Source organism: Salmo salar, chromosome ssa19 (genome assembly GCF_905237065.1).
Source record: "Salmo salar chromosome ssa19, Ssal_v3.1, whole genome shotgun sequence".
Classification (NCBI taxonomy): Eukaryota; Metazoa; Chordata; class Actinopteri; order Salmoniformes; family Salmonidae; genus Salmo; species Salmo salar.
The window spans coordinates 33,428,540-33,453,155 of record NC_059460.1 but is presented as its reverse complement, the minus strand read 5'-3'; the positions used below and the strand labels follow the sequence as shown (position 1 = coordinate 33,453,155).

General features: G+C 47.3%; 1 protein-coding gene across 1 annotated transcript in view; it reads right to left on the bottom strand.

Moving 5' to 3' along the window:
* Nucleotides 1-24,616, bottom strand: part of sipa1l2 (signal induced proliferation associated 1 like 2) — a 564,521-nt gene that overhangs the window by 7,505 nt on the left and 532,400 nt on the right. The window contains 5 exon segments of the mRNA XM_045702242.1: nt 3,143-3,260; nt 7,690-7,821; nt 13,843-13,868; nt 13,870-14,063; nt 15,954-16,095. Coding sequence (XP_045558198.1) covers nt 3,143-3,260; nt 7,690-7,821; nt 13,843-13,868; nt 13,870-14,063; nt 15,954-16,095 — 612 coding nt within the window.

The following is a 24,616-nucleotide window of genomic DNA, read 5'->3' as shown; positions in this document are numbered from 1 at the left end:
TGGTATAGTATGGTGTGATGTGGTATAGTATAGTGTGATGTGGTATAGTATGGTGTGATGTGGTATAGTATGGTGTGATGTGGTATAGTATGGTGTGATGAGGTATAGTATAGTGTGATGTGGTATAGTATAGTGTGATGTGGTATAGTATGGTGTGATGTGGTACAGTATAGTGTGATGTGGTATAGTATAGTGTGATGTGGTATAGTATAGTGTGATGTGGTATAGTATGGTGTGATGTGGTATAGTAGAGTGTGATGTGGTATAGTATGGTGTGATGTGGTATAGTATGGTGCAATGTGGTATAGTATGGTGTGATGTGGTGTGGTATGGCATGGTATAGTATGGTATAGCATGGTATGGTATGGTATCCTCCCAGAGTGCTAAGAACCTTGGCGTGATCCTGGACAACACCCTGTCGTTCTCCACTAACATCAAGGCGGTGACCCGATCCTGTAGGTTCATGCTCTACAACATTCACAGAGTACGACCCTGCCTCACACAGGAAGCGGCGCAGGTCCTAATCCAGGCACTTGTCATCTCCCGTCTGGATTACTGCAACTCGCTGTTGGCTGGGCTGCCTGCCTGTGCCATTAAACCCCTACAACTCATCCAGAACGCCGCAGCCCGTCTGGTGTTCAACCTTCCCAAGTTCTCTCACGTCACCCCGCTCCTCCGCTCTCTCCACTGGCTTCCAGTTGAAGCTCGCATCCGCTACAAGACCATGGTGATTGCCTACGGAGCTGTGAAGGGAACGGCACCTCCATACCTTCAGGCTCTGATCAGGCCCTACACCCAAACAAGGGCACTGCGTTCATCCACCACTGGCCTGCTGGCCCCCCTACCTCTGAGGAAGCACAGTTCCCGCTCAGCCCAGTCAAAACTGTTCGCTGCTCTGGCACCCCAATGGTGGAACAAGCTCCCTCACGACGCCAGGACAGCGGAGTCAATCACCACCTTCCGGAGACACCTGAAACCCCACCTCTTTAGGGAATACCTAGGATAGGATAAAGTAATCCTTCTAACCCCCCCCTTAAAATATTTAGATGCACTATTGTAAAGTGGTTGTTCCACTGGATATCATAAGGTGAATGCACCATTTTGTAAGTCGCTCTGGATAAGAGCATCTGCTAAATGACTTAAATGTAAATGTAAATGTAAATGTATAGTATAGTATGGTAAGGTATAGTATAGTATAGTGTGATGTGGTATGGTATGGTCTGGTACGGTATTGTATAGGGTGATGGGGTATGGTACAGTATGGTATGGTATAGTATAGTATGACATGACATGGTATGGTATAGTGTGGTATGGTATAGTATAGTAAAGTATAGTATGACATGACATGGTATGGTATACTATAGTATAGTATTGTATAGTATGGTATAGTATGTTATGGAATCATTTAGTATGGTATAAAATAGTATGGTACAGTATAGTATGGTACAGTATGGTGTAGTATAGTACGGTATGATGCAGTGTAGTATGGTATAGTATAGCATGGTATAGCATAGTGTAGAATAGTATAGTGTAGTACAGTATAATATGGTATAGTATAGTACAGTGTAGTATAGTGCGGTATGATGCAGTGTAGTATGGTATAGTATAGCATGGTATAGCATAGTATAGAGTAGTATATTACAGTATGACATAGTATGGTATAGTATGTTATTGAATAGTATGATATGGTATGGAATAGTATGATGCCGTGTAGTATGGAATAGTATGATATGGTAGGTTATAGTATAGTATGGTATGGTATATTATGGTTTACTATGGCATGGTGTAGTATAGTATATTATGGTTTACTATGACATGGTGACGTATAGTATAGTATATTATGGTTTACTATGGCATGGTGTAGTATAGTATAGTATAGTATGGCATGGTGTAGTATAGTATGGTATAGTATGGTATGGTATAGTATGGTATGGTTTAGTATGGTATAGTATAGTATGGTAGGGTATGGTATAGTATATTATGGTTTACTATGGCATGGTGTGGTATAGTATCATATATTATGGTTTACTATGGCATGGTGTAGTATAGTATGGTATGATATAGTATATAATGGTTTACTATGGTATAGTATAGTATGGTATAGTATGGTATGGTATGGTATAGTATGGTATGGTATGGTATGGTATGGTATATTATGGTTTACTATGGCATGGTGTAGTATAGTATGGTATAGTATAGTATATTATGGTTTACTATGGCATGGTGTAGTATAGTATGGTATTGTATAGTATATTATGGTATACTATGGCATGGTGTAGTATGGTATGGTATAGCATGGTATAGTATAGTATAGTATAGTATGGTATGGTATAGTATGGTTTACCATGGCATGGTGTAGTATAGTATGGTATAGTATAGTATAGTATAGCATAGTATAGTATAGTATGGTTTACTATGCATGGTGTAGTATGGTATGGTATAGCATAGTATGGTATAGTTTAGTATATTATGTTATACTATGGCACGGTGTAGTATAGTGTAGTATGGTATAGTGTAGTATACTATGGCATGACGTGGTATAGTATAGTATGGTGTAGTATGGTATAGTATAGTATATTGTGGTATAGTCTGGTATGGTATATTATGGTTTACTATGGCATGGTGTAGTATAGTATGGTATAGTATAGTATATTATGGTTTACTATGGCATGGTGTAATATAGTATGGTATTGCATAGTATAGTATGGTATACTATGGCATGGTGTAGTATGGTATGGTATAGTATGGTATAGTATAGTATGGTATAGTATTGTATAGTATGGTTTACTATGGCACGGTGTAGTATAGTATGGTATGGTATAGTATATTATGGTGTAGTATGGTATAGTGCAGTATGTATAGTGTAGTGTATTATGGTATACTATGGCATGGTGTAGTATAGTATAGTATGGTAGTGTATAGTATACTATGGCATGATGTGGTATAGTATGGTGTAGTATGGTATAGTATAGCATATTGTGGTATAGTATGGTATGGTATGGTATGGTATGGTATATTATGCTTTACTATGGCATGGTGTAGTATAGTATAGTATGGTATAGTATAGTATAGTGTAGTATGGTTTACTATGGTATGGTATATTATGGTTTGGTATGTATACTACTAGTGATTAGGTTCTCACCCTGCCTCTAGGGCGGCCCCCTCAGCTGCAGCCACACGTCTGGTCAGTTCCTGTGAGATTTGGAGCGCCTCGGCCCTCTGCATGTCGGTCATGGTGCAGAAAGACGCCACCCGCTGGTCTGGGACACACAGCAAGCAGGAAACAGGCTCAATCATAACTGTGTTTAATGTTAGCATGCATCTATAACAAACTCCAATCAACAATATATAACCATAAAGACAGTTCAATTATTATATCAATTACTTTAAGTAAGTTGGGTTTTATTATATTGATTATTTTAAGTAAGTTGGGTTTTATTATATCGATTACTTTAATTAAGTCATTTTGGTTTTATTATATAAAGCTACAGAAAACAAATTAAAAGAAAAACCCTCCCTAACCTAAAATACAAGGACCTCTCCTCTCCTCTCCCAAACCCAAAATACAAGGACCTCTCCTCTCCCTAACCCAATATACAAGGACCTCTCCTCTCCTTAACCCAATATACAAGGACCTCTCCTCTCCCTAGCCCAATATACAAGGACCTCTCCTCTCCCTAGCCCAATATACAAGGATCTCTCCTTTCACTAACCCAATATACAAGGACCTCGCCTCTCCTCTCCCTAACCCAAAATACAAGGACCTCTGCTCTCCTCTCCCTAACCCAATATACAATGATCTCTCCTCTCCCTAACCCAATATACAAGGACCTCTCCTCTCCCTAACCCAATATACAAGGACCTCTCATCTCCTCTCCCTAACCCAATATACAACGACCTCTGCTCTCCTCTCCCTAACCCAATATACAATGATCTCTCCTCTCCCTAACCCAATATACAAGGACCTCTCCTCTCCTCTCCTCTCCTCTCCTCTCCTCTCCTCTCCTCTCCTCTCCTCTCCTCTCCTCTCCTCTCCTCTCCTCTCCTCTCCTCTCCTCTCCTCTCCTCTCCTCTCCCTAACCCAATATACAATGATCTCTCCTCTCCCTAACCCAAAATACAAGGACCTCTGCTCTCCTCTCCCTAACCCAATATACAATGATCTCTCCTCTCCCTAACCCAATATACAAGGACCTCTCCTCTCCTGCCCCTCTCCTCCCCTCCCCTCCCCTCTCCTCTCCTCTCCTCTCCTCTCCTCTCCTCTCCTCTCCTCTCCTCTCCTCTCCTCTCCTCTCCTCTCCTCTCCTCTCCTCTCCTCTCCTCTCCTCTCCCTAACCCAAAATACAAGGATCTCTCCTCTCCTCTCCCTAACCCAATATACAAGGACCTCTCCTCTCCTCTCCCTAACCCAAAATACAAGGACCTCTCCTCTCCTCTCCTCTCCTCTCCTCTCCTCTCCTCTCCTCTCCTCTCCTCTCCTCTCCTCTCCTCTCCTCTCCTCTCCTCTCCTCTCCTCTCCTCTCCTCTCCTCTCCCTAACCCAAAATACAAGGACCTCTCCACTCCTCTCCCTAACCCAATATACAAGGACCTCTCCTCTCCCTAACCCAAAATACAAGGACCTCTCCTCTCCTCTCCCTAACCCAATATACAAGGACCTCTCCTCTCCTCTCCCTAACCCAATATACAAGGACCTCTGCTCTCCTCTCCCTAACCCAATATACAAGGACCTCTCCTCTCCCTAACCCAATATACAAGGACCTCTCCTCTCCTCTCCCTAACCCAATATACAAGGACCTCTCCTCTCCTCTCCTCTCTGTCCCTGTCCTCCCCCTCTCATCCTCCCTCCAGTAGGAAACTCCACATCAAGGCATCTGCATAATTAATAGAAGCAGATTAAATGGGAAATCTGCAGTTTCTTCATCCATTTTTGGACTTGTGTATTAATGAAATATACCCATTGATTGTTGAATGATATAACTTGTAAATGCCTGAGGAGCTTAGTTTAACAGTCACACTCCATCAGAACCCAAAATAGAAGCATGGTTACTCTATTGTTTGTAAAACATTGTAATTGTAAACAACACTGCATATCCTCAAAACATGTTTAAAACTAGCATTGTGATATCATGGATGGCCAGTCATTGAATCCTTGGCTCTGTCTAGGAGAGTGGTTACATTTCTCCAGCTCCATCCCTCAGCTGTTTACTGAAACAGGGGTGGGCGTAGGGTTTGGAATTGTTTCAACTGCTGATTACTGCTTTAAGGAGAATATTCCATAAATGTACACTCAAATCAGACCAAATCTCTGAGACAAAAGCCCCTGTCTGTAACACTGAGTGTGTCTGAAATGGCAACCTATTGTCTATATAGTGGACTACTGTTGACCAGGACCCATAGGGCTCTATATAGTGGACTACTGTTAACCAGGACCCATAGGGCTCTATATAGTGGACTACTGTTGACCAGGACCCATAGGGCTCTATATAGTGGACTACTGTTAACCAGGACCCATAGGGCTCTATATAGTGGACTACTGTTGACCAGGACCCATAGGGCTCTGTATAGTGGACACGGTGTCAGTTCAGAAACAAGCCCCTGTGTTAGCTGTTTGGATCAGGCTTAGAGGGTTACAGAAGGTTAGGGAGAGCAGTCTCTTATTCCCATATGAATGGAAGGTTTCCCTCCGTGTTCACAGGCTGCTTCACAAAGATGAAACAAAACAGTTCCACGAAAGCAGAGACAGAGGCTGAAATGTGTCCCCAATGGCACCCTATTCCCTATATAGTGCACTGCTGTTGACCAGGGCATGTAGGGATTAGGGTACCATTTGGGATGGAACCATTGACTGAGTCTGGCACACACATAACAGAAAGGCTGCTTTGAAAAGCAGATTCCTTTTCAGGCATTTACATGTTCCATTTTCCTGGACGGCAATCAAACAACAGAATCGCCTGAGTAGACTAGAGAGACTGTTTCTGTGAGAGAGTATTGAAGAGAGGGAGACACAAAGAGATGGCAGAGTATTGAATAGAGAAGGACATTAAAGAGAGGGAGACACAAAGAGATATCAGAGTATTGAATAGAGGAAGGACATTAAAGAGACGGAGAGAGAGAGATATCAGAGTATTGAATAGAGGAAGGACAATAAAGAGAGGGAGAGAGAGAGATATCAGAGTATTGAAAAGCGGAGGATACTAAAAAGAGGGAGAGAGAGACAGAGAGAGACAGCTTGGCTATTGGCTACAGAGAGAGACAGAGAGAGGCCGCTTGGCTAGAGGTTACAGAGAGAAACAAAGAGAGGCTACTTGGCTAGAGGCTACAGAGAGAGAGAGAGACATCTTGGCTAGAAGCTATAGAGAGAAACAGAGAGAGACAGCTTGGCTAGAGGTTACAGAGAGAGACAGAGAGAGACATCTTGGCTAGAAGCTATAGAGAGAGACAGAGAGAGACAGCTTGGCTAGAGGTTACAGAGAGAGACAGCTTGGCTAGAGGATACAGAGAGAGACAGCTTGGCTAGAAGTTACAGAGAGAGACAGCTTGGCTAGAGGATACAGAGAGAGACAGCTTGGCTAGAGGCTACAGAGAGAAACAGAGAGAGACAGCTTGGCTGGAGGCCACAGAGAGAGAGACAGAGACAGCTTAGCTAGAAGCTACAGAGAGAGACAGAGAGAGACAGCTAGGCTAGAGGCTACAGAGAGAGACAGAGAGAGAGAGACAGCTTGGCTAGAGGCTACAGAGAGAGACAGAGAGAGACAGCTTGGCTAGAGACTACAGAGAGAGACAGCTTGGCTAGAAGCTACAGAGAGAGACAGCTTGGCTATAGGCTACAGGGAGACAGCTTGGCTAGATATTAGATATCTACAGTAGTTAGAGCTTCTAAGGTAGTAAGAGATTCTACAGTAGTTAGAACTTCTACAGTAGTTAGAGCTTCTACGGTAGTTAGAGATCCTACAGAATTTAGAGATTCTACGGTAGTTAGAGGATCTACAGTAGAGAGACTAACCCAAAGCAGCAGATTGGAAGTGTAGTGGGAAGGAGAGAGGAGCGAGACTAACCCAAAGCAGCAGATTGGAAGTGTAGTGGGATGGAGAGAGGAGAAGGACTAACCCAAAGCAACAGATTGGAAGTGTAGTGGGATGGAGAGAGGAGAAGGACTAACCCAAAGCAGCAGATTGGAAGTGTAGTGAGATGGAGAGAGGAGAAGGACTAACCCAAAGCAGCAGATTGGAAGTGTAGTGGGATGGAGAGAGGAGAAGTACTAACCCAAAGCAGCAGATTGGAAGTGTAGTGGGATGGAGAGAGGAGAAGGACTAACCCAAAGCAGCAGATTGGAAGTGTAGTGGGAAGGAGAGAGGAGAGAGACTAACCCAAAGCAGCAGATTGGAAGTGTAGTGAGATGGAGAGAGGAGAAGGACTAACCCAAAGCAGCAGATTGGAAGTGTAGTGGGATGGAGAGAGGAGAAGTACTAACCCAAAGCAGCAGATTGGAAGTGTAGTGGGATGGAGAGAGGAGAAGGACTAACACAAAGCAGCAGATTGGAAGTGTAGTGGGATGGAGAGAGGAGAACGACTAACACAAAGCAGTTACAATATCAAACAGTGGCTGCAACACATATGCTCACGATCACACAGACGTTAATGTACATACACACACGACACACGACACACACACTCCCCTGTTTCTTACCTTCAAAAGTGCGTGCAGCGTCCACCAGGTGTGACCAGTCGAGTCCGGAGGCAGGGTCAGGGAGGGGCATGAGACCAGGGTCGTTGAACTTTGACCTGTCAGCCAGCGAGCCGTCAGAGAACCAGAACTCATCTCGAGAGAGAGAGAGAGAAGACAGGCAGGTCAGTGTCCAGTACAGACATGGTCTTTGACTTCAGGTAATTTGTAGATTAATCCAAATGAATTCACCTCTAGCACAGAACCAGAGAAAATGTCTAACAGGCCTTCCTGGAGAAGGCCCTTATAACCACTAACAGGAACAACTGTTCTGTCAACAAGATCACTAAATCTTGTATGAAAGACCAAACAAAACCCAGTGTCCTTGACTAGGAGCCATACCCAAGACCCAGTGTCCTTGGCTAGGAGCCGTACCCAAAACCCAGTGTCCTTGGCTAGGAGCCATACCCAAGACCCAGTGTCCTTGGCTAGGAGCTGTACCCAAGACCCAGTGTCCTTGGCTAGAAGCCGTACCCAAGACCCAGTGTCCGTGGCTAGGAGCCATACCCAAGACCCAGTGTCCTTGGCTAGGAGCCGTACCCAAGACCCAGTGTCCTTGGCTAGGAGCCATACCCAAGACCCAGTGTCCTTGTCTAGGAGCCGTACCCAAGACGCAGTGTCCTTGGCTAGGAGCCCTCCACAAGACCCAGTGTCCTTGGCTAGGGGCCGTACACTAGACCCAATGTCCTTGGCTAGGAGCCATATCCAAGACCCAGTGTTCTTGGCTAGGAGCCATACCCAAAACCCAGTGTCCTTGGCTAGGAGCCCTCCACAATACCCAGTGTCCTTGGCTAGGAGCCGTACACAAGACACAGTGTCCTTGGCTAGGAGCCGTACACAAGACACAATGTCCTTGGCTAGCAGCCATACCCAATACCCAGTGTCCTTGGCTAGGAGCCATACCCAAGACCCGGTGTCCTTGGCTAGGAGCCGTACCCAATACCCACTGTCCTTGGCTAGGAGCCATACCCAATACCCAGTTTCCTTGGCTAGGGGCCGTACCCAAGACCCAGTGTCCTTGGCTAGGAGCTGTACACTAGACCCAGTGTCCTTGGCTAGGAGCCGTACCCAAGACCAAGTGTCCTTGGCTAGGAGCCATACACAAGACCCAGTGTCCTTGGCTAGGAGCCGTACACTAGACCCAGTGTCCTTGGCTAGGAGACGTACACAAGACCAAGTGTCCTTGGCTAGGAGCCGTACCCAAGACCCAGTGTCCTTGGCTAGGAGCCGTACCCAAGACCAAGTGTCCTTGGCTAGGAGCCGTACCCAAGACCAAGTGTCCTTGGCTAGGAGCCGTACACAAGACACAGTGAGCAACACATCAGCCCCAGGTCAAAGGCCTGCTAAAAGAGTAGAGAGATGACACATTTCCAGTTACAGAGGACAGTAGTCTTTTCTGAGCTCTTATAACCTAACCACATATAGAAACACAGAACTAAAGCGTCAGAACATTATTGTCTTCCAGAACGAGGAAACATGCAAAACATTGTGTTAACTAGTCCTAATGGAATGTGAATGTATTAATCTTAAATATTCCCATTACAGCAGCTCTCCTCTGAAGAAGCTCTCTGAACGGCGATAAATGGCTTGTCACACTGGATGTCTTCATGTCTCAGTCAACAACCCCTTTCTTTCAATTTCAATTTCAATTTAAGGGGCTTTAATGTCGATGTTTACATCGCCAAAGCAAGCCAAAAAGATAAACAAAAGTGAAATAAACAAAATATATATATAATTAAACAGTACACTCACAAAAGTTCCAAAGGAATAGAGACATTTCAAATGTCATATTATGTCTATATACAGTGTTGTAACGATGTGAAAATAGTTAAAGTACAAAACGGAAAATAAAGAAACATAAATATGGGTTGTATTTACAATGGTGTTTGTTCTTCACTGATTGACCTTTTCTTGTGGCAACAGGTCACACATTTTGCTGCTGTGATGGCACACTGTTATTTCACCAAAATTGGGTTTGTTTTCTAATTCTTTGTGGATCTATGTAATCTGAGGGAAATATGTGTCTCTAATATGGTCATACATTTGGAAGGAGGTTAGGAAGTGCAGCTCAGTTTCCACCTCATTTTGTGGGCAGTGTGCACATAGCCTGTCTTATCTTGAGAGCCAGGTCTGCCTATGGCGGCCTTTCTCAATAGCAAGGCTATGCTTGCTGAGTCTGTACATAGTCAAAGCTTTCCTTAAATTTGGGTTAGTCACAGTGGTCATTTTTTCTGCCACTGTGCACTCTCTGTTTAGGGACAAATAACATTCAAGATTGCTCATTCTAGTTTTACTTTCCAATGTGTCAAGTAATTATCTTTTTGTTTTCTCATGATTTGGTTGGGTCTAATTGTGTTGCTGTCCTGGGGCTCTGTGGCGTCTGTTTGTGAACAGAGCCCCAGGACCAGCTTGCTTAGAGGAGTCTTCTCTATGTTAATCTCTCTGTAGGGGATGGATTTGTTATGGAAGGTTTGGGAATTACTTCCTTTTAGGTGGTTGTAGAATTTAACAACTTTTTTTCTGGATTTTGATAATCAGCAGGTATTGGTCTAATTCTGCTCTGCATTCATTAGGTTTTAGGTTGTACTATTTCCCTCCCTATCCTTTCACTTCCACCATATCTGCTTCTCTCTCTCTTCCCTCCTCTCCTCTCTCTCTCTTCCCTTCCCTTTTCTCTCTCTCTCTCTCTCTCTCTCTCTGACTCTCTCTTCCCTCCTCTCCTCTCTCTCCCTTGGTCACTATCTCTCCCTCTCTCTCTCTCTCTCTCTCTCTCTCTCTCTTTGTCTCTCTCTTGCTTGCTCTCTCCCTCTCTTTCAGCACTCTCCTTGACAGACAGGGAACGCAATACACAGGCTCTTATTTCATAGAGAAGGCTTTGAAAATGACAGGAAAGGGAGAGAGGGGAGAGCGAGAAATTTGAGTCTCTCAGACTCAGAGTGATCAACTATTTACCAAATTGGCAGGTTTTAGTGTGGGGGAGAAAGATAGAGAGAAGAGAGAGCTCGTAACAGCTACCCTTCACAACAATCAGGCATCCATCAGGCATGACAGTTACGAGAAGGCAACGGGAAAAGAGACAGCTGAGGGTGAAGGGAGAAGAACCAGCTAAGAGGGTGAATAGAAATGACTACCGCCCTGTAGCACTCACTTCCGTCACCATGAAGTGCTTTGAGAGACTAGTCAAGGACCATATCACCTCCACCCTACCTGACACCCTAGACCCACTCCAATTTGCTTACCGACCAAATAGGTCCACAGACGACGCAATCGCCATCACACTGCACACTGCCCTATCCCATCTGGACAAGAGGAATACCTAGGTAAGAATGCTGTTCATCGATTACAGCTCAGCATTTAACACCGTAGTACCCTCCAAACACATCATTAAGCTTGAGGCCCTGGGTCTCGACCCCGCCCTATGCAACTGGGTCCTGGACTTCCTGATGGGCCGCCCCTAGGTGGTGAGGGTAGGTAACAACATCTCCACCCCGCTGATCCTCAACACTGGGGCACCACAAGGGTGTGTTCCCAGCCCTCTCCTGTACTCCCTGTTCACCCACGACTGCGTGGCCATGCATGCATCCAACTCAATCATCAAGTTTGCAGACGACACAACAGTGGTAGGCTTGATTACCAACAATGACGAGACGGCCTACAGGGAGGAGGTGAGGGCCCTCGGAGTGTGGTGTCAGGAAAATAATCTTGCACACAATGTCAACAAAACAAAAGAGATGATCGTGGACTTCAGGAAACAGCAGAGGGAGCACCCCCATCCACATCGACGGGACAGTAGTGGAGAGGGTGGAGAGTTTTAAGTTCCTCGGCGTACACATCACGGACAAACTGAAATGGTTCACCCACACAGACAGCGTGGTGAAGAAGGCGCAACAGCGCCTCTTCAACCTCAGGAGGCTGAAGAAATTCGGCTTGTCACCAAAAACCCTCACAAACTTTTACAGACGCACAATCGAGAGCATCCTGTCGGGCTGTATCACCGCCTGCTATGGCAGCTGCTCCGCCCATAACCGGAAGGCTCTCCAGAGGGTAGTGAGGTCTGCACAACGCATCACCGGGTGCAAACTACCTGCCCTCCAGGACACCTACACCACCCAATGTCACAGGAAGGCCAAAAAGATCATTAAGGACATCAACCACCCGAGCCACTGCCTGTTCACCCCGCTATCATCCAGAAGGTGAGGTCAGTACAGGTGCATCAAAGCTGGAACTGAGAGACTGAAAAACAGCTTCTATCTCAAGGCCATCAGACTGTTAAACAGCCATCACTAACATTGAGTGGCTGCGGCCAACATACTGACTCAACTCAAGCCACTTTAATAATGGAAAAATGTATGTAATCAATTTATCACTTGCCACTTTATATTATTTATATTAGATAATGTTTACATAACCTACATTATTCATCTCATATGTATATACTGTACGCTATACCATCTACTGCATCTTGCCATCTTGATGTATTAGATGTATAACTAGCCACTTTAAACAATGCCATTTTATATCATGTTTTCATAACCTACATTACTCATCTCATATGTATATACTGTACTCCATACCATCTATTACATCTTGCCTATGCCGTTCGGCCATCACTCATTTATATATTTTTATGTACATATTCGTATTCATTCCTTTACACTTGTGTGTACAAGGTAGTTGTTGTGGAATTGGTCGATTACTTGTTAGATATTACTGCATGGTCGGAACTAGAAGCACAAGCATTTCGCTACACTCGCATTAACATCTGCTAACCATGTGTATGTGACAAATAAATTTGATTTGATTTAGAGAAGAACCAGCTAAGAGGGTGAAGAGAGAAGAACCAGCTAAGAGGGTGAAGAGAGAAGAAACAGCAAAGAGGGTGAAGAGAGAAGAACCAGCTAACAGGGTAAAGAGATAAGAACCAGCTAAGAGAGAAGAACCAGCAAAGAGGGTGAAGAGAGAAGAACCAGCTAAGAGGGCTAAGAGAGAATAACCAGCTAAGACGGTGAAGAGAGAAGAACCAGCTAAGAAGGTTAATAGAGAAGAACCAGCAAAGAGGGTGAAGAGAGAAGAACCAGCTAACAGGGTAAAGAGATAAGAACCAGCTAAGAGGGTAAAGAAAGAATAACCAGCTAAGAGGGTGAAGAGAGAAGAACCAGCTAAGAGGGTGATGAGAGAAGAACCAGCTAAGAAGGTTAATAGAGAAGAACCAGCTAAGAGGGTAAAGAGAGAAGAACCAGCTAAGAGGGTGAAGAGAGAACCAGCTAAGAGAGAAGAACCAGCAAAGAGGGTGAAGAGAGAAGAACCAACTAAGAGGGTGAAGAGAGAAGAACCAGCTAAGAGGGTAAAGAGAGAAGAACCAGCTAAAAGGGTTAAGAGAGAAGAACCAGCTAATAGGGTGAAAAGAGAAGAACCAGCTAAGAGGTTGAATAGAGAAGAACCAGCTAAGCGGGCGAAGAGAGAAGAACCCGATAAGAGGGTGAATAGAGAAGCACCAGCTAAGAGGGTGAAAAGAGAAGAACCAGCTAAGAGGGTGAATAGAGAAGAACCAGCTAAGGTGAAGAGAGAAGAACCAGCTGAGAGAAGAACCAGCTAAGAGGGTGAAGAGAGAAGAACCAGCTAAGAGGGCTAAGAGAGAAGAACCAGCTAAGAGGGCGAACAGAGAAGAACCAGCTAAGAGGGTGACTAGAGAAGAACCAGCTAAGAGGGTGAACAGCAGCACTTCAAAGACATTCTCTTTATCTCAACAGAGCACTGAATACCAATATGGAAATGAAACCGAGGAAGGGAGAGGAGAGACAGACAGGGTCTGACAGGTGAACAGGACATTCTGTATGACTGCCAGTGTAGCTGTCCTAATGAGGCTTGACCATGTTCACGTCAGAGACCTCCTCCTCTCAGCTGGTCAGTGTAGTCTAGTTAGGACACGTCTCTCCAACTCATACATTTTCAGATGGCCTGGTGCTCTTTCAGTGTGAGTGCTTTTAAAGCTTTCAGTCTCAGCGAGGGAGCTTTAGCTGGCTGTGACAGGTCTTAATGCACACTTAATGACAGACACACTAGCTACATCTCCATTGTGTGTGTGCGTGTGTGTGGATGTGTTTGTGCAACACTTACTCCTGAGGTTGGAGCCCCCCCTGTCCTGGCATGCGTGGTGGCAGGGTGGCGTGATAGGGTGGAGTGGTGGAGAACAGAATGTCATTGGGCAGCGCCTGGTCCAGCATGGAACTATGGGAGGAGGCGTAGGACGAGCCCTTCCTGTTGCTGCTACACACACTCTCGTCTGATAGGGTACGGTACAGGGAGCGCCGTGGTGATAGGCTGCCCGTCGCAGACATCTGGGGAGGGGGGGGGGGGGGCAGAACACATCAACACACATTCACAACAAGAGCAGATGACCATCTGTTCCTTCCCAGCTAACAACAAATTCCCAGAAATGTAGAGAACGTTCCCTTAATCTTTTGGTCCATTTTTAACGTTAAACATCAGTAATATTTTCACACAACCTATCTTATCCTATGTCTAGATAAACAATAATGACAAACTCACGCTTCTCAGATTTATGCGCAGGCGCAAAAAAATGAAGTGATGACATGTCAACTTCCTTGCATTCTAATTTGCTCTCTGTTTATCATAGACGCTTCAAACAACTTTATAAAGATCGTTGACATCTAGTGGAAGCCGTAGGTGTTGCGAAATGAATCCTTTCTCACTATGGTATCTATAAAACAATGACACTAAATAGTACAGTCACAAAAAATTTTTTTATCTATTTTTCACAGGTTTTTGCCTGCAATATGAGTTTTGTTATACTTACAGACACCATTCAAACTGTTTTAGAAAATTCAGAGTGTTTTCTATCCGAATGTGTTAATAATATGCATATCCTAGCTTCTGAGTTGGTGTAGGAGGCAGTTAAAAATGGGCACACAGACAGAGAAGAGCTCCAACTTCTTAATCATAGCCTCAATTTTGTCACGCACATTGAATATAGTTGTGGAGAGTCCCTGTAATCCTAGATTCAGATCATTCAGGCGAGAAAAAACATCACCCAGATAGGCCAGTCGTGTGAGAAACTCATCATCATGCAACCGGTCGGACAAGTGAAAATCAGTAAAGAAAACTATAAGCTCGTCTCTCAATTAAAAAAAAAAAACGTGTCAATACTTTGCCCCTTGATAACCAGAGCACTTCTGTATGTTGTAAAAGCGTTACATGGTCGCTGCCCATATCATTGCATAGTTCAGAAAATACACGAGAGTTCAGGGGCTTTGCTTTAACAAAGTTAACAATTTTAGTGTCCAAAATGTCTTTCAAGCTGTCAGGCATTCCCTTGGGAGCAAGAGCCTCTCGGTGGATGCCACAGTGAACCCAAGTGGCGTCGGGAGCAACTGCTTGCATGCGCGTTACGACTCCACAATGTCTCCCTGTCATGGCTTTTGACCCATCAGTACAGATGCCAACATGAGCGGCAGCTACGTTTAGCTACATACGGACCGTTAGTGGAATTCCAACGATAGAGAAAGAGTGAAACGGAAAAACCTCACCCAAATGTATAGCCCCGTTGGAAAATATAAATGGATTGTTTGAAAATGTGAATTAAAATGTATTTTTGTGATTCACATGTTTATTTGGCGTACCCCAGTTTGTGAATACAATTCATGATGGTAAATGCCCATTTTAATACATTGCAAACGGACAGTGTACATTTGTACATTTCCAATTTATTTAATGAGGGATTTACCATCACCAAATGGACAGGCTGAAATCAACACCAATGAGCGAATGAGAGGAACCACTATCACTACTAGGCCGTCCCGAGTTCAACGAGCCAGACAACTGGGCATTTCAGCAATATATAACAGAATGTCCAATTCGTGATGGTAAATGCCCATTATAATGTATTGCTTATGGACAGTGTCCAATGCACATAATACATTGCCAGTCCATGTTATACAGCAGTTGGACAGTGTCCATTGCCAATATATTGCAATTGGATAGTGTCCATTACACATATGCTATATTGTCAGTGTGAACAAGTTGCAAGTTGACAGTGTCCATTGCATATCCATAAGGAGTTCCCATTCCGAAGTGGACATGCTGAATCAACACCAACGAGAAATTCTGACTTCCTATGATCAAACATAACAAATAGACCTTCTAGGTTGATTCAGGGCTAAACATAGTGATATATATCATTTGTTCAGTGTATAGGTAAACCATCTCACCTTCCTCCGTCCGTCCTCCCCTGGGCCACTCTCCTCCAGCATCATCTTTAGGTACTCTTCTTTAGACAGCTTCTCCAGAGCCTTGGCCTCTCTCTCCCTCTCTGCTGCCTGGCGACACGCTGCCTCCTGGAGGTACAACTGCCTGCAAGAGACACACAAAACAGAACAGAGAGTCTGGTTAGAGACCAGCCAGGAGAACCCTGTGTAAGGGACAGGAGGAGTGGGAGAGGGGATGAGGGAGTGGAGGAAGGCCTTTTGATAACCCAGCTTTGGTCAAAGAGAAAAAGGATCAGAGAGGTAGCCAAGCTGTTTATACAAAACTGTTGGTCAGTCCCAATCAGGGCCTTCAGGGGCAGCAACAGGCAACATCTTAGCATGGCAACGCCACCAGGTGCTTTTCTGAATCATGCTGAAGATATTTGTCAGTGGGAGGAGAGGTGTGGGATTAGGAAAGGGAGAGATGCATGCTGTGAAGGAAGAAGCCAAGCTCTGTTTAAGTGAGGGTGCAACTGGGAGTAGGGAGGGACAAAAAGGTTTTATGACACAGAGACAAAGAAAGAGGGGGAACAATATTTTATTGTGGTTACAGTACAATAGAGAGGTACAGAAACAAAGAAACATGCAGGCAGCAGGAGAAGACAGAGAGGTCAGACCACAGGGTTGGAGTCAGACCACAGGGTTGGAGTCAGACCACAGGGTTGGAGTCAGACCACAGTCAGGAGACAAGTTAAGAGAGTCTGGTTAACCACAAGGTCAAGGGTCAGACCATAGGGAGGAGGTGATAGAGGAGGAGGAGGACAGGGAGGAGGAGATAGAGGAGGAGGACAGGGAGGAGGTGATGGAAGAGGAGGAGGACAGGGAGGAGGTGATGGAGGAGGAGGAAGACAGGGAGGAGGTGATAGAGGAGGAGGAGGACAGGGAAGAGGTGATAGAGGAGGAGGAGGATAGGGAGGAGGTGATAGAGGAGGAGGAGGATAGGGAGGAGGAGATAGAGGAGGAGGAGGATAGGGAGGAGGAGATAGAGGAGGAGGAGGACAGAGAGGAGGTGATACAGGACAGGGAGGAGGTGAAAGAGGAGGAGGAGGACAGGGAAGAGGTGATAGAGGAGGAGGAGGATAGGGAGGAGGTGATAGAGGAGGAGGAGGATAGGGAGGAGATAGAGGAGGAGGAGGATAGGGAGGAGGAGATAGAGGAGGAGGAGGACAGAGAGGAGGTGATAGAGGACAGGGAGGAGGTGAAAGAGGAGGAGGAGGACAGGGAGGAGGTGATGGAGGAGGACAGGGAGGAGGTGATAGAGGAGGAGGAAGATAGGGAGGAGGTGATAGAGGAGGAGGAAGACAGGGAGGAGGTGATAGAGGAGGAGGAGGACAGGGAGGAGGTGATAGAGGAGGAGGAGGATAGGGAGGAGGTGATAGAGGAGGAGGAGGAGGATAGGGAGGAGGTGATAGAGAAGGAGGAGGATAGGGAGGAGGTGATAGAGGAGGAGGACAGGGAGGAGGAGATAGAGGAGGAGGAAGACAGGGAGGAGGTGATAGAGGAGGAGGACAGGGAGGAGGAGATAGAGGAGGAGGAGGACAGGGAGGAGGAGATGGAGGACAGCAAGGAGGTGATAGAGGAGGAGGAGGACAGGGAGGAGGAGATGGAGGACAGTGAGGAGGAGATGGAGGAGGAGGAGGACAGTGAGGAGGTGAAAGAGGAGGAGGAGGAGGACAGTGAGGAGGTGATAGAGGACAGGGAGGAGGTGAAAGAGGAGGAGGAGGACAGGGAGGAGGTGATAGAGGACAGTGAGGAGGAGATAGAGGAGGAGGAGGAGGAGGACAGTGATAGCCCTGGCTGGTGTGTCCCTGATGCGTTGACAGCATGTTATGCCGGTGTTGAGGGGGGAACGCATGAGGTAGAGGGGGAGTGAGGGGGAAGGGAGAGGGGGAAGAGGTGATAGAGGAGGAGGAGGATAGGGAGGAGGTGATAGAGGAGGAGGAGGATAGGGAGGAGATAGAGGAGGAGGAGGATAGGGAGGAGGAGATAGAGGAGGAGGAGGACAGAGAGGAGGTGATAGAGGACAGGGAGGAGGTGAAAGAGGAGGAGGAGGACAGGGAGGAGGTGATGGAGGAGGACAGGGAGGAGGTGATAGAGGAGGAGGAAGATAGGGAGGAGGTGATAGAGGAGGAGGAAGACAGGGAGGAGGTGATAGAGGAGGAGGAGGACAGGGAGGAGGTGATAGAGGAGGAGGAGGATAGGGAGGAGGTGATAGAGGAGGAGGAGGACAGGGAGGAGGAGATAGAGGAGGAGGACAGGGAGGAGGTGATGGAAGAGGAGGAGGACAGGGAGGAGGTGATGGAGGAGGAGGAGGACAGGGAGGAGGTGATAGAGGAGGAGGAGGACAGGGAAGAGGTGATAGAGGAGGAGGAGGATAGGGAGGAGGTGAGAGGGGGAAGAGGTGATAGAGGAGGAGGAGGATAGGGAGGAGGTGATAGAGGAGGAGGAGGATAGGGAGGAGGAGATAGAGGAGGAGGAGGACAGAGAGGAGGTGATAGAGGACAGGGAGGAGGTGAAAGAGGAGGAGGAGGACAGGGAGGAGGTGATGGAGGAGGACAGGGAGGAGGTGATAGAGGAGGAGGAGGATAGGGAGGAGGAGATAGAGGAGGAGGATAGGGAGGAGGAGATAGAGGAGGAGGAGGACAGAGAGGAGGTGATACAGGACAGGGAGGAGGTGAAAGAGGAGGAGGAGGACAGGGAAGAGGTGATAGAGGAGGAGGAGGATAGGGAGGAGGTGATAGAGGAGGAGGAGGATAGGGAGGAGATAGAGGAGGAGGAGGATAGGGAGGAGGAGATAGAGGAGGAGGAGGACAGAGAGGAGGTGATAGAGGACAGGGAGGAGGTGAAAGAGGAGGAGGAGGACAGGGAGGAGGTGATGGAGGAGGACAGGGAGGAGGTGATAGAGGAGGAGGAAGATAGGGAGGAGGTGATAGAGGAGGAGGAAGACAGGGAGGAGGTGATAGAGGAGGAGGAGGACAGGGAGGAGGTGATAGAGGAGGAGGAGGATAGGGAGGAGGTGATAGAGGAGGAGGAGGATAGGGAGGAGGAGATAGAGGAGGAGGAGGACAGAGAGGAGGTGATAGAGGACAGGGAGGAGGTGAAAGAGGAGGAGGAGGACAGGGAGGAGGTGATGGAGGAGGACAGGGAGGAGGTGATAGAGGAGGAGGAGGATAGGGAGGAGGAGATAGAGGAGGAGGATAGGGAGGAGGAGATAGAGGAGGAGGAGGACAGAGAGGAGGTGATACAGGACAGGGAGGAGGTGAAAGAGGAGGAGGAGGACAGGGAAGAGGTGATAGAGGAGGAGGAGGATAGGGAGGAGGTGATAGAGGAGGAGGAGGATAGGGAGGAGATAGAGGAGGAGGAGGATAGGGAGGAGGAGATAGAGGAGGAGGAGGACAGAGAGGAGGTGATAGAGGACAGGGAGGAGGTGAAAGAGGAGGAGGAGGACAGGGAGGAGGTGATGGAGGAGGACAGGGAGGAGGTGATAGAGGAGGAGGAAGATAGGGAGGAGGTGATAGAGGAGGAGGAAGACAGGGAGGAGGTGATAGAGGAGGAGGAGGACAGGGAGGAGGTGATAGAGGAGGAGGAGGATAGGGAGGAGGTGATAGAGGAGGAGGAGGAGGATAGGGAGGAGGTGATAGAGAAGGAGGAGGATAGGGAGGAGGTGATAGAGGAGGAGGACAGGGAGGAGGAGATAGAGGAGGAGGAAGACAGGGAGGAGGTGATAGAGGAGGAGGACAGGGAGGAGGAGATAGAGGAGGAGGAGGACAGGGAGGAGGAGATGGAGGACAGCAAGGAGGTGATAGAGGAGGAGGAGGACAGGGAGGAGGAGATGGAGGACAGTGAGGAGGAGATGGAGGAGGAGGAGGACAGTGAGGAGGTGAAAGAGGAGGAGGAGGAGGACAGTGAGGAGGTGATAGAGGACAGGGAGGAGGTGAAAGAGGAGGAGGAGGACAGGGAGGAGGTGATAGAGGACAGTGAGGAGGAGATAGAGGAGGAGGAGGAGGAGGACAGTGATAGCCCTGGCTGGTGTGTCCCTGATGCGTTGACAGCATGTTATGCCGGTGTTGAGGGGGGGAACGCATGAGGTAGAGGGGGAGTGAGGGGGAAGGGAGAGGGGGAAGGTAGAGGGGGAGTGAAGGGGGAGGTAGAGGGAGAGTGAAGGGGGAGGTAGAGGGGGAGTGAAGGGGGAAGGTAGAGGGGGAGTGAGGGGGAAGGTAGAGAGGGAGTGAAGGGGGAGAGAGAGGGGAAGTGAAGGGGGAAGGTAGAAGGGGAGTGAGGGGGAAGGTTAGAGGGGGAGTGAAGGGGGAAGGGAGAGGGGGAGGGGGAGTGAGGGGGAAGGAAGAGGGGGAGTGAGGGGGAAGGGAGAGGGGAGTGAGCGAGAAGGGAGAGGGGGGAGTGAGTGGGTGTGAAGGGGAAGGGAGAGTGAGGGGGAAGGTTTAAGGAGAGTGAGGGGGGAGGTAGAGGGGGAGTGAGGGGGAAGGTAGAGGGTGTGTGAGGGGGAAGGGAGAGGGAGAGTGAGGGGGAAGGGAGAGGGGGAGTGAGGGGGAAGGGAGATGGAGAGTGAGGGGGAGGTAGAGGGGGAGTGAGGGGGAAGGTAGAGGGGGTGTGAGGGGGAAGGGAGAGGGAGAGTGAGGGGGAGTGAGGGGGAAGGGAGATGGGTAGTGAGGGGGAAGGGAGAGTGAGGGGGAAGGGAGAGTGAGGGGGAAGGGAGAGTGAGGGGAAGGTTTAAGGAGAGTGAGGGGGAAGGTAGAGGGGGAGTGAGGGGGAAGGGAGAGTGAGGGGGGAGGTTTAAGGAGAGTGAGGGGGGAGTGAGGGGGAAGGGAGAGGGAGAGTGAGGGGGAAGGGAGAGGGGGAGTGAGGGGGAAGGGAGAGGGGGAGTGAGGGGAAGGGAGATGGAGAGTTAGGGGGAAGGGAGAGGGGGCGTGAGGGGGAGGGGAGAGTGAGGGGGAAGGTTGAGGGGGTGTGAGGGGAAAGGGAGAGAGGTAGTGAGGGGGAAGGGAGAGGGAGAGTGAGGGGGAGTGAGGGGAAGGGAGATGGAGAGTTGCCATGGAGAGAGGAGTGGGCTGAAGGAGAGAGGAGAGGATAGTCGAAAATGGATGGGCTTAAACCTGCCATGGAGAGAGGAGAGGGCTGAAGGAGAGATGAGAGGATGGGGGAAAGTGAAGGAAAATGGATGGACTTAAACCTGCCATGGAGAGAGGAGAGGGCTGAACGAGAGAGGAGAGGATCGGGGGAAAATGGATGGACTTTAACCTGCCATGGAGAGAGGAGTGGGCTGAAGGAGAGAGGAGAGGATGGGGGAAAGTGGAGGAAAATGGATGGACTTTAACCTGCCATGGAGGGAGGAGTGGAAGGAGACTGAGAGTGAACAGTGGAGGGCATTAAACCTGTAATGAGGGTAGATAGACTGTAAGACAGGAGTGGGCGTTGGCAATCACATACTGGGGAGACTGTGTACAGGGAGGGGGTAGCTTGTACCTAGAGCGCTCAGACAGCGTTTTAAGGAGGAAAGCTAACAAGCCCTCTGCTCCTCTGGGACAAGCAGCATTAATAAAAGGAACAAGCAGCATTAATAAAAGGAACAAGCAGCAGAAAGAAGAACAGAAAAAAGACAGGTGTTGGTATACGGTTGTAACATAGTTAGCAGTATACAGTACTAAAGAAACATAACACTGAAGGGGAAAAGAAAAACGTCATTGTGTTAAGAGTTGGACAATACCTGTGAACAACATGAGGACATATATAAGGAGGTAGGTTACAGACAAACAAATAAAACCATATGGGTCTCAAATAAGACCCTATTTCCTTCTTAGTGCACTACAGAACTTTAGACCACAGGGCCCATAGGGCATTAGGGATGCACACTACATAAACAAACAGCTGGAGAAAGTAACTGCGTTAAAGGCTGTTTCCATATGGCCTGAAGACGACTGTAAGAGCCATGCTATTAACCACAAAGCTCCAACTGGTGTATTTCACAGACAATATTACATTACTGGAGCTGGAGAACGGGGACATGGAGGAGGGGGAACCTCTAGCTCGCACGCCCAGTCACACACACACACATATCAATGACCCTCTGTCTATTCTCATCTCTACCTTCACACTACAGCGATGTACAATAACTAATCATTTACCTACCATTTTTCAGGAGCCTATAATGTGGCAGGAATCCTAGATGTGCTTTTGGAGTCAGAGCCTGGTGCTACCCTGCTGGCTACTGCAGACCCTGCTGGCTACTGCAGACCCTGTTGGCCACTGCTGCAGACCCTGCTGGCCACTGCTGCAGACCCTGCTGGCTACTGTAGACCCTGCTGGCTACTGCAGACCCTGCTGGCTAATGCAGACCCTGCTGGCTACTGCAGACCCTGCTGGCTACTGCAGACCCTGCTGGCTGCTGCAGACCCTGCTGGCTACTGCAGACCCTGCTGGCTGCTGTAGACCCTGCTGGCTGTTGCAGACCCTGCTGGCTACTGCAGACCCTGCTGGCTACTGTAGACCCTGCTGGCTGCTGTAGACCCTGCTGGCTACTGCAGTCCCTGCTGGCTACTGCAGACCCTGCTGGCTGCTGTAGACCCTGCTGGCTGCTGCAGACCCTGCTGGCTACTGCAGACCCTGCTGGCTACTGCAGACCCTGATGGCTACTGTAGACCCTTGCAGATAAGCTTATTAGAGTTACTAGCTGCAATTTAGAAATTGCAGCCCAAATAAATGCTTCACAGAGTTCAAGTAACAGACACATCTCAACATCAACTGTTCAGAGGAGACTGCGTGAATCAGGCCTTCATGGTTGAATTGCTGCAAAGAAACCACTACTAAGGGACACAAATAATAAGAAGAGACTTGTTGGGCCAAGAAACACGAGCAAAGGACATTAGACTGGTGGAAATTTGTCCTTTGGTCTGGAGTCCAAATTTGAGATTTTTGGTACCAACTCAGCCATGTCTTTGTGAGACGCAGAATAATGACCTCAGCATGTGTATTTCCCACCATAAAGCATGGAGGAGAAGGTGTGATAGTGTGGGGGTGCTTTGCTGGTGACACTGCCTGTGATTTATTTATAATTCAACGCACACTTAACCAGCATGGCTAACACAGCATTCTGCAGCGATATGCCGTCACATCTGGTTTGGGCTTAGTGGGACAATCATTTGTTTTTCAACAGGACAATGACCCAACACTCCTCCAGGCTGTGAAAGGGCTATTTGACCAAGAAGGAGAGTGATGGAGTGCTGCATCAGATGACCTGTTCTCCACAATCACAAGACCTCAACCAAATTGAGACAGTTTGGGATGAGTCGGACCGCAGAGTGAAGGAAAAGCAGCCAACAAGTACTCAGCATATGTGAGAACTCCTTCAAGACTGTTGGAAAAGCATTCCAGGTGAAGCTGGTTGACAGAATGCCAAGAGTGTGCAAAGCTGTCATCAAGTCAAAGGGTGACTATTTGAAGAAACTCAAATATAAAATATATTTTCATGTGTTTAACACTTTTTTGGTTCCTACATGATTCCATATGCGTTATTTTATAGTTGTGATGTCTTCACTATTATTCTACAATGTATAAAATAGTCAAAATAAAGAAAAACCCTGGAATGAGTAGGTGTTCTAAAACTTTTGACTGGTAGTGTATATACACACACACACACACACATACAGTTGGAGTCATTAAAACTTGTTTTTCAACCACTTTACACATTTTTTGTTAACAAAATATAGTTTTGGCAAGTCAGTTAGGACATCTACTTTGTGGATGACACAAGTCATTTTTCCAACAATTGTTTACAGACAGATTATTTCACTTATAATTCACAGAATCACAATTCCAGTGGGTCAGAAGTTTACAAGTCGACTGCACCTTTAAAACAGCTTTGAAAATTCCAGAAAATGATGTCATGGCTTTAGAAGCTTCTGATAAGCTAATTGACATAATTTGAGTCAATTGGAGGTATACCAGTGGAATTTCAAGGCCTACCCTCAAACTCAGTGCCTCTTTGCTTGACTTCATGGGAACATGAAAAGAAATCAGCCAAGACCTCAGAAAACAATTGTAGACCTTCACAAGTCTGGTTCATCCTTGGGAGCAATTTCGAAACGCCTGAAGGTACCACGTTCATCTGTACAAACAATAGTACGCAAGTATAAACACCATGGGACCACGCAGCCGTCATAACACTCAGGAAGGAGAAGCATTCTGTCTCCTAGAGATGAACGTACTTTGGTGTGAAAAGTGCAAATCTATCCCAGAACAACAGCAAAGGACCTTATGAAGATGCTGGAGGAAACAGGTACAAAAGTATCTATATCCACAGTAAAACAAGTCCTATACTGACATAACCTGAAAGGCTGCTCAGCAAGGAAGAAGCCACTGCTCCAAAACCACCATAAAAAAAGACAGACTACAATTTGCAACTGCACATGGGGACAAAGACCGTACTTTTTGGAGAAATGTCCTCTGGTCTGATGAAACAAAAATAGAACTGTTTGGCCATAATGACCATCGTTATGTTTGGAGGAAAAAGGGGGATGCTTGCAAGCCGAAGAACACCATCCCAACCGTGAAGCACAGGGGTGGCAGCATCATGTTGTGGGGGTGCTTTGCTGCAAGAGGGACTGGTGCACTTC